The sequence below is a fragment of the Ipomoea nil genome, unplaced genomic scaffold, assembly GCF_001879475.1.
Source record: "Ipomoea nil cultivar Tokyo-kokei standard unplaced genomic scaffold, Asagao_1.1 scaffold3170, whole genome shotgun sequence".
Taxonomy (NCBI): Eukaryota; Viridiplantae; Streptophyta; class Magnoliopsida; order Solanales; family Convolvulaceae; genus Ipomoea; species Ipomoea nil.
Genome location: NW_017619598.1, coordinates 207,071 through 217,500, shown reverse-complemented (window position 1 = coordinate 217,500; position 10,430 = coordinate 207,071). Strand labels below are relative to the sequence as shown.

General features: G+C 38.7%; 2 protein-coding genes across 2 annotated transcripts; one reads left to right on the top strand and one right to left on the bottom strand.

Annotated features, from left to right (window-relative positions):
* The first annotated feature begins 1,225 nt into the window (after positions 1 to 1,225).
* LOC109167833 lies at positions 1,226 to 4,103 on the top strand. The gene is made up of 4 exons (XM_019316902.1): positions 1,226 to 2,323; positions 2,579 to 2,717; positions 2,801 to 3,101; positions 3,215 to 4,103. Exons 1-4 carry the CDS (start codon positions 1,226 to 1,228, stop codon positions 4,101 to 4,103), a joined length of 2,427 nt encoding a protein of 808 aa, XP_019172447.1.
* Positions 4,104 to 5,816: 1,713 nt separating this feature from the next.
* Positions 5,817 to 9,653, bottom strand: LOC109167919 (ribosomal RNA small subunit methyltransferase H). The gene is made up of 5 exons (XM_019316992.1): positions 9,185 to 9,653; positions 8,137 to 8,388; positions 7,719 to 7,787; positions 6,794 to 6,986; positions 5,817 to 6,588 (listed from the first exon to the last, which is right to left on the bottom strand). Exons 1-5 carry the CDS (start codon positions 9,578 to 9,580, stop codon positions 6,182 to 6,184), a joined length of 1,317 nt encoding a protein of 438 aa, XP_019172537.1. The 5' UTR covers positions 9,581 to 9,653; the 3' UTR covers positions 5,817 to 6,181.
* Positions 9,654 to 10,430: the final 777 nt, after the last annotated feature.

Sequence of the window (10,430 nt, the reverse complement as noted above, 5' to 3'; positions counted from 1 at the left end):
TATGTATGTATGTATGTATGTATGTATGTATTAGCATTATTGAATCATAGAGTTGAGGTGTCCTCAATTATATATAACTTTGATTTTTAGCGATGATGTTAGTGGGCCAAATCTTATTTTTGTTTTTAAAAAACTATAATTATTTTATATAAAAATAATAATAATAAAAATTTCGGGCCTAACCAGGATCGGCCCAAGACAGGCACGGGGTAAGCCCGGCACGGGACTGGCCCAAGTAATTTAGGGCCGATCCTAGTCCGTGCTAGTCTAGCCCCAGGATCGACTCAGACCCCGACTTTGGCCACCTCTAACAAACATATGTTTTTTTTTTAAAATGTACCTAGCCCGCGGGGGCTATGGGATATAGCGGGCCAGGCTCGTTAGGCCCGCATTTTTGGGGGCCAACTTTTCTTCAACCCTAACCCTCCCCACCGTGGGGCGGGTGTGAGCCGGCCAGCGGGTTTCAGCCTACTTTGACACTACTATCATGGATGGATGAGGTTAAATGGTTAATGTCTACCTACTTATCACCAATTGATTTTTAGTAGGATATAACAACTAGATAGCCAAAGAAGCTTGACTTACAGCAATCATAGGATGGGTGACCGACTGTGAAGTAAGCATAGTGCAATGCTGAGATCCAACAATATCTTGGGTTGCCATCGTATATTGGTCGAAACCGGACACAGATTTTTGCATTTGTCTAGAATAAGGTGTGCAAGTGTGTCAGTGGTTTGCATAAGAGTTTGCTTTCAAAGGCTGGTAAAGAGGTATTGATTAAGATTGTTGCTCAGGCATTACCAACTTATACTATGAGTGTTTATCTTTTGCCACAGAATCTATGTACGAAGCTGGAAGGCACTATGGCTAGATTTTGGTAGCAATATAATAGAGTGGGTCGCAGATTGCATTGGTTAAGCAGCGAAAGATTGTATGTTAGGAAGGGCAACTTGGGTTTTAAGTACCTGCATGATTTCAATATATCCATATTAGGCAAGCAGGGGTGGAGGATTCTATGGAAACCTACTACTTTGGTTGCTAGATTATTCAAAGCAAGGTATTTTAGGCATGGTACGTTTTTGGAGGCCAACTTGAGTTGTCTCGACTAGAGGCGCAAGAGGATATGTATTGGCGACAGAGGGCAAAACAGCACTAGCTGCGAGGGGCGGATGCCAACACCAAGTTCTATCATAGGTATGTCTCATCTCGTAAGCGTAAAAATTCTATGTCTAAATTGAAAGGGGTGGATGGGAGCTGGGTCTCTAAGGGTGCTATGAATGCAGTTATTATTGATTATTTTGCTGATATTTTTAAATCATCAAATGCCCCGTCCCATAGTGATTTCTTTGACACGATACTCCCCCGTGTGTCTGAATTGCAAAATGAGTCTTTGTTAAAACCCTTTGTGGCTGAGGAGGTGAAGGAGGCTTTATTTGCTATGTTCCCGGATAAGGCACCTGGGCCGAATGGGATGAACCCGGGTTTCTATCAGCACTTTTGGGGTGTTGTGGGGCCTGAAGTGATAATGTTTGTGCTTAATTGTCTTAATTCGGGTGTGTTCCCGGAAGGGTTAAATGATTCTAATGTTGTTTTAATCCCGAAGAAGAAGGTCTCTGAGTATCCTGCGGATTTGAGACCAATTGCTTTAAGTAATGTGGTCTATAAAATTATGGCCAAGATGATTGCAAATAGAATGAAGCCTTTTATGGATACTATTGTTTCAGAATCTCAAAGTACTTTCATTCCAGACAGGTTGATAACTGATAATATCTTAATTGCTGCTGAGGTAGGACATTTCCTAAATAGAAAGCAGTGTGGAAAAGTTGGTTGGGGGGCCCTAAAGCTGGATATGGCGAGAGCATATGATAAAATGGAATGGGTCTTTTTGAAGCAAATGATGAAAGCCCTAGGTTTTGCGGAACAATGGGTAAATTTGATTATGATGTGTGTTACTACTGTTTCATATAACATTCTTATTAATGGTACAGTTGGGGGGGTGGTGGTGCCTACAAGGGGCCTAAGACAGGGAGATCCTCTCTCTCCTTATCTTTTTATCATTTGCGCAGAGGGACTGTCTTTAATATTGCAGCAGGCACAGTCTTTGGGTGTTATCCATGGATGTAGAGTAGCACGGGGAGCTCCGCCTGTTTCTCACTTATTTTTTGCAGATGATAGTCTCTTATTCTTTAAGGCGAATGTGCAGGAGGTGAGTGCAGTGAAACAATGTTTGGAGCATTATGAGAAACTGTCTGGTCAGTCTATTAATTATCATAAATCCAGTATTTGTTTCAGTAAAAATACAGGGGAGGATGTAAGGGAGGAGGTGAGTATGTTTTGGGGGGTTGCCCAGGCGGTTGACTTCGGGAGATATTTGGGGTTGCCTTCGTTTGTTGGAAGGAATAAGAGACAAGTTTTTGCATATATTGAGGAAAAAATCCAACAAAGGATAGGCTCATGGAATAAGAAATTATTGTCGCAGGCAGGCAAGGAGATCCTCTTGAAAACGGTAGCCCAGGCTATGCCTACCTTTTCAATGAGTGTCTTTTTGTTAACTGATTCCCTTTGTATGGCAATACAGAGGACTATGAATAGGTACTATTGGAATAAGGGTGGTGCAGGTGGAATACATTGGATGGCATGGGATCGCCTCAGTAAGCCAAAAACAGCTGGGGGATTGGGCTTTAAGGATCTAAAAGCATTTAATCTTGCAATGTTGGGTAAGCAAGTATGGAGCTTTCTCACAAAACCAGTTACAAGGCAAGGTATTTCCCTAAAACTGATTTTATAAATGCTGTCATAGGAAATAACCCTAGCTATTGTTGGAGGAGTATAATGGCTGCCCATGGCCTAGTATGTGGTGGGATAAGGAGGAGGATTGGGAATGGTGAGGCAACAATGATTGGTAAGGATCCTTGGCTTCTGGATTTGAATTATAAGATTCATACTAATTTACCACCTAATATTTATGAGTCAAAAGTGTCAGGTTTGATGGATCATGATACTCGTTCATGGGATCTGGACATCTTAAATGATATTTTTGACCCGCAGGATGTGAACCGTATTCGTAGGGTGCCTGTCTGCCCGGATTATGAGGACTCATGGTATTGGTATAAGGAGCAAAACGGATCGTACCGTATGGTTGTGGGGGAAATACAAAATAATACTGCCTTTGTGACAAATGGCCTGCATTGTGGAAATTGGATGTGCCCCCCAGGTGGAAAACGTTCCTGTGGAGAGCGTTGAGTGGTGTCTTGCCAACCTCAACAGCCCTAGCTAATAGGAGAGTTGATGTGAATCTTGCCTGTCCTATGTGTCTTGATTTTAATGAGGATGTTATGCACTGGTTAATAGAATGTCAATACGCTTGCCATGTGTGGAATGAATCTTGCCTTATTATTACCTCTGTGCATGGCGGATCATTTGTTGAGTGGTTTCAGAATGCAATGACTATGCTAACCATGGATGTTCTTATTCAAGTTGTTGCAGTCCTATATCATTTATGGAATGCACGAAACTCAGCAATATGGGAGGTGTGTATGTGGACGCCGAAGCGTCTGTGGCCTTGCGCCAAAGCAGCCCTCTCGGCTTGGAGGACTTCTCGGCCACTGGCGGTAACGGGGCAGCAGCATCATCATATAGCAGCGCCAAGTGGCCTGCAATGCCACGTAGATGCGGCATGGAACCCAGCGACATGGAGTGCGGCTTTTGGTGTGGTTCTATTGGACGACCAGGGAGTCTTTGTAGCAGCTATGAATGGTCGTTTACCGTTATGTGAGAATGCTATCACGGCTGAAGCACTAGCTTGTAAAGAGGCTTTATCTTGGCTAAGGGATCTGCAGGTATTAACGGTAACTCTATCCACAGATTGTTCGGTCTTGCAATCCTATCTATCCAGAGTTGATTCGCAGCCTAGATCGTATGTTGGTATTATTGTTCGCGAATGTCAAGTCACTATGGCTCAGTTTATTACATGTCATTTACGTGTTATTCCTAGACGTTTAAATGTTATTGCTCATACTCTAGCATCAAAGGTCTCTGACCAGGATATTACTATGTTCTGGGATGATGTCCCTCCTGACTTTATTGTTACGCATCTTCAGTAATAAAATTCGAATTTCCTGCTTTCAAATATATATATATATATATATATATATATATATATATATATATATATATATATATATATATATATATATATATATATATATATATATATATATATATATATATATATATATTTTAAATATAATAAAAAAATAACTAATAATATATCAAAAATATTATGGTGGTGGTGGTGTAGTGGTAGTGGTGTTATTTGTTATATAATAATAATAATAATAATAATAATAATAATAATAATAATAATAATAATAATAATAATAATAACTGGTGGTGATATGATGGTGGTGGCAGTGGTGGTGGTGGTGGTGGTGGTGATGGTGTGGTGGCGGTGGTTGCGGTGGTATGGTGGCGGTGGTGGCGGCGGTGGTTGCGGTGGTATGGTCGTGGTGGTGGTGGCGGCAGCGGTGGTGTAATGGTGGTGGTGGGGCGGCGATGGCGGTGGCAGTAGTGGTGGTGGCGGCGGCGACGGTGGTTGCGGTGGTATGGTGGTAGTGGTGGCGGTGGTGGTGGTGGTGTGATGGTGGTGGTGGTGGTGGTATGGTGTTGATGGTGTTGGTGGTGGTAGTGGTAGTGGTTGCGGTGGTATGGTATTGGTGGTGGTGTGGTGGCGGTGGTGGCGGCGGCAGTAGTGGTGGTGATGGTAGTAGTGAGGTGGTGGTGGTATGGTGTTGATGATGTTGGTGGTGGTGTGATGTTGGTGTAAAAGTTGGAAAATGACTTCCCCCAAAAAAAAGGGAAGTCATTTTCCTCCAAAACAAGCCTATTTTCCAAAGTCAACGAAAAATGATTTCCGTTGACTTGATTTTCCAGACACATCCAAACAATGGAAACTTGGAAAATGATTTCCAGAACTCATTTTCCAAGTTTCCAAACACACCCTTAGTCTAAACTGAGATCTTAGAAGAGTCAAGGAATCAAGCTATGAGAAGTCAAAGGAGTCAACAAGCGAAGAATAGATGACTCGAAGAGTAAAAGAAGACTTGAAGACTAGAAGACAAAGAGTTGAAGACCGGGAGGTTTGACCAAAGAGTTGAAGGGTCAACCTTGGCCGGATAATAAAGGGACACGAAAAGTTAACTTGAAGCGAGAAGTTAATTTCCGAAGAGTAAGGATTAACTAAAGAAAGTCAAATCCGAAGGGTTGCTGAGATTTATACGAAGAGTAAAATGTAACTCCTTGTACTCTACTATTCGAACATTCTCTGAGCGAACAGTTAAAAACCTCAAAGTGTTGTGTTGCAAGAAGAATGTTACCAAGGCAAAATGTGTCCTAAGTACATTTCCTAATGACAATTTCCATAATGACCATAATGACCTAAATTATTTCAATAATGCAAACGGAAATCTCTTCAAAGACTGGACGTAGGCTAGGTTTTAATCGAACCACTTCAAAAATCTCTCACTCTCTTTACATATTGCTATTTATTTTCAAGTCCTTAACAAACCAAACCTACAATTTACAAGAGCAAAATATAGTACAAACAAACTTAAATATGGGTAACAATCATTTTCCATTGCGTTACTTAGAAAAGTTTCCAAAAATTATTCAAGTCTATTCACCCCCTCCCCCTCTAAACTTGAACCCCTACTCATTGGGACCAACAATTCTCTCTTTTTTTTTTTTTTTTTTTGAAAGCTGGGACCAACAATTCAATATACTAAAAATAATATATTAAAAATGATTCATATTGCCTATATTGCAAGGTAGACCAAGTCCCATCTATAATGACTGAACAATGAATGGAGCTGTGTCGGTTAAAGGGTTGTGTAAATGCTGTGCTGTCGGTACATTCATTCTACTTAATTGTTATACATAATGATGGTATTCAACAGCCCACTTAAAATACATTGTCCCTTATGGTAAAAGGGATGATAATGGTGAGGTGATTGGTGAACCCACATTTATAAGAGAAGAAACAAGTAAATGACATCCCTCACCAATGGCAACATTGCTCATTTGGGTGTGATTGCATCCACAATACGGTTATAGCTCCTTCGTGTTGCCTCTGGGAAAACAATCACAATTACGTCGTCAAGTTAACAATTCAATGTATGTATCATCAAACTTTCTGAATTACTCTCAGTTTGGCACTGCGGCTTCGAGAGTTCAACATCTCTTCCCTTTGAGATGGCGTGATGGGTCTCTTAGTGAGTATAGTTCCATTCTGTCCTTGCATTATCTGTTTAACCCACGCTTCTCTTTCACCATCTTCGCCAAATGTTTTTAAACCACGACATAATCTTTCTTCTTCACCTTCAATCCCCCCGCCATTCATAACGCTGAGAAATGCCTGCTTCACTATTCTGTCCTCCAAGCTGTGGAATGAGATGATAGCAAGCCTCCCACCAGGAGCAAGGGAGTTAAAACACGAATAGATGGAATCCTCCAGTGTCCTGAGTTCATCATTAACAGCTATCCTAAGAGCTTGGAACACTCGTGTTGCTGTCTTTATCCAACCTTGTCTTCCTGCATTTGCAAGTACATAAAAAAAAAAAAAAAAAAAAAAAACTTCAAGATGTTGCAATTCTATCGCTGCCATGATCACTAAGAGCAAGTCCATGTGAATATAAACAAGCCTTATAGCTGCAGGACTAAATTGAAGGTTGAAGACATTTATTTTGATTTAAGGATTATGAAGTTGCAAGTTGAGAAGGGGGGACAGAGAAACAACCTTTTGTCCTAGAAGTCGAATTCTGAATAAGATCAACTAGTTGACCAGTAGAGTGCAACCCTCCACTCAAGCGGGCCTTAACAATTTTGTTTTGAAGAAAGTGCCAATTGCTTTCTTCCCCATAATCGCGTAGAATTCGCCCCACCTCAGCAGCTGGCCAAGAATTTAATATGTCTTCCGCTTTCAGAGTTGCCTGCCACAGTCCTGTTCAAATCAGTTAATTCAAAAAATGTAATATGAACACTCTTTCCATAGCAAAAGATGGAACCATGAAAGATAACAAGGAGCAATAAAAGATAAGAGTAGTTACCTTAATAGGGAGCTGAAAACTACCATATATAGAGTAGATCAGACATTTAGTAAATCACAACTATTTATCAAAATTACAAAGGAACAAATAACAATATACAACTTCTGGAAAAGGAATCCTCTCTTATTCAGCAAATTAAGGGTGTGTTTGGTTCGCACATAGGAATCGGAATCAGAATGGGTATCAAATACTTGGTAATGGTAATGGGTTTTGGTGAAAGTATTTAACATGTTTGGTAGTAGGGTGGAATGGGAATGGTTAGTTGGTTACTAATAGTAGTGCTTGAGAATGAATAAGGGAATGAAACCCTTATTTTATTTGGGTATAGGTTTTTCAATTGATGGGGTATTCAAAACTCATAGTAGTGTTCTAAAAACCTATCAACCAAACAACAACAATCACTTTCATACCCATTCCTATGGCCAAAACCCACCAACCAAACACACCCTAAATGTTTTGATCATGCAAGTTTTTCACACAAGTTACTGAAGCAACTAGATTAGTCTTCTGAAAGAAAAGTGGTGCATGCTTCAAAATTTTGAGCTGATCCACGATTAGATCAAATGGTGGTTAAGAGACTACTACAAAGTCGCATAGATTAAGAGAAGAAACTACCTTAGGATCCATTCGCATATCAAGGGGTCCATCTTTCAGCACACTAAAACCTCTTTCAGCATCATTCACCTGCATATCATCAAAGAGAGTAGAAAATTGTTTGCAGCTTATCATAACAATGTAGAAAATAATGCAATACAGATTGCTGAAAGTAGTAAGATTATGAAACCACCATAAAACTAAATGAATACATAAAATAAAAAACAAGTATGTTTACTTAAAAAGCTAAATTGTACCATGCAGTAATAAAAGCATACATAACTACAGACAACATACAGAACATAGACATGGAAATAATTTGAGAGGGAAATGCTAAGATGAGAGAAGAGGTGAGCATAATGATAGCTAAAGAGTCAGATAAACTAATACTTCTAACACACAAATTTTAGAGCTTTTATGAAATTTAATGAAAGCACACCTGCATAGAGGACATTCCCAAGTCCATCAAGATCCCATCAATTCCAGAAGTTAATAGTCCCTTGTCAACCTCACAGAGCACAGACTTCACATCCTTAAAATTTTTCAAATAGGTATGCACCTTCAAATCTGAATCTGTGTAACTAGAATCCTTCTTTAAGATAACATTTATTCGATCTTGAGCCATTTGATGTGCAAGTGGATCAACATCAAGCCCTACATATACTTGCATTTCAGGATGAGCCTGAATAATCTGGTATTTACATCACAAAAATTGAAAATCAGCAAAGAACACAGTAATGGGATGAAAACACTCAATTCAAGGAAGTCATTTTGTACTTTTGGGCCTTCCTACACTGTACATAAAAGAACATGATGACAAAGCAATGAATATTCCCTTCAGCAATTTCACAGAATACAAGAGAAACAAACCAAGGCAAAGCAAGAACGTAAACAGTGGATGCAACAAGGCAATACAGGTTACAAACCTGTAAGCCTTTTCATGGTATTGACTTATTCAGATTATCCAAATTGCAATTTTATTTCTTCACTTTTTCGCTTTTGATAATTTTCTATAAAGATCTTCTTTTCTTAGATGCATTGTGCATACAAAATGTTAATTTTCTAAAACAATTGACAGCTAAAAACAGATATGGCCTTTAGAGATTTCTTGTTATTTGAATTTGATCATTGTGTCATTAATAATGACTTCATCCAAAATTGAACATCCAAGTTTGGTGTGGCACTACTAACTTATTTATATTAAAAATTAGTGCAAATGAATAGTAACATCTCATCAAGGCAACATATACCAACTACCAAGTAGTGATTGTATATTTCTTTCCCATCTAACAATTGTTAAATCAACCATTTCTGCATATTCAACAAGATAGCCATCAAAATTGCAAAAATTTAACAGTCTCTTTTAGCATTTTTTATTGACCACGATTCCAAGTGTTCCATTCTCATTTTCGCCTCACCTTTTCTAAGAGAACTGCAAAGACCTAAGTGTTTAAACTTTTGCTACTAGCATAAGTCCATAAACTAACCGCAGAAGAGTGACCGGCGGCGCCGAGAGTGCAATCGACGAAGGAGCGGAGGCGGAGAGAGGCAAAAACATCCAACACTTCGCCAAGCAAGACGGGGACGTGGGAAGAATTCTCATTCCCGTAGAGCTTCAGAAAGCTATCCTCGTCAAACTCCTTCTCTGACCGCGTCCTTTTCTTCACCAGAGACTCCCTGCTTTTCTTCTTCTGCGCGATACTGCTCGTAATCTCATTGGCTTTCGTTTTGTTTCTCCTGGCGCGAGTGGTGGAAGTGGCGAAATTATTGTTTGCGAGGAGCTCGGATTTCGGGAGAGGAGGATTCGGAGTCGGCGGCGATATGGTGGTTGAGGAGGGAAAGAAAAGCCGCCGGATTAACGGTCTAGCAATCGCCACGGCCATGGCAGAGCATAGACCCGATTTCAAACATACCCATTTGGCCTTTGCTAAGTAAATAAAAGAGTGGCTTATTATCATTTAGACCCCGGAGCTTCATTTTCTTTTCAATTTCCCCCCTTATTTAGATCAAGAGGCCACCTTTTCAATTATGTTAGCGTATAAGCGTATTGCTTCAGATGTCAAACTTTTCTCATTTGTGGTTTGATTGGGATGAGTGAATTAGAGAGAAAAAAAATTATGGGGCCGTTTACTAACTGGAAATTTCTGAAAATTTTTGAAAATTGGAAAACAGAAAACAAAAAACATGTTTACTAACACAGTTTCCATTTTCAAAACTAAAAATAATTTCTGAAAATTTCTGGAAAATTGAAACACACTTAAAAACTGTTTTCAAAATAGAAAACAGAATCATCTATCATCTATTTAGTTATATGTCACTATAACCACATTACTATGATTACATTCATTATCATCTTATTTTACTTATCACTATTTTATATCTTTTCTACTTACTTTAGTTATTTAAACATAATTTATTTGCTTACACTTTAAAGTTAGACATTATTTACATTATCAAAATTAAGAATTAAACTCTATATAATGTTTTAGATTTTGATTGAACTCAATATATTATTAGTTCGAATATTTTTAATTATGTTACATCATAATGCAAGTTCGGTCTAGATATCGAATATTGAAATCTCAGATATATTAGAATTCAAAGTAAAAGTTATATATTCATATACATGTCATTCAAATGAATATATCCAAAAAAAAAATATTTTAAATATTAGCTCAAAAATATTAATATTATCTAAACTAAATTTTAGGTGAAAACTAAAAAATTAGAAAA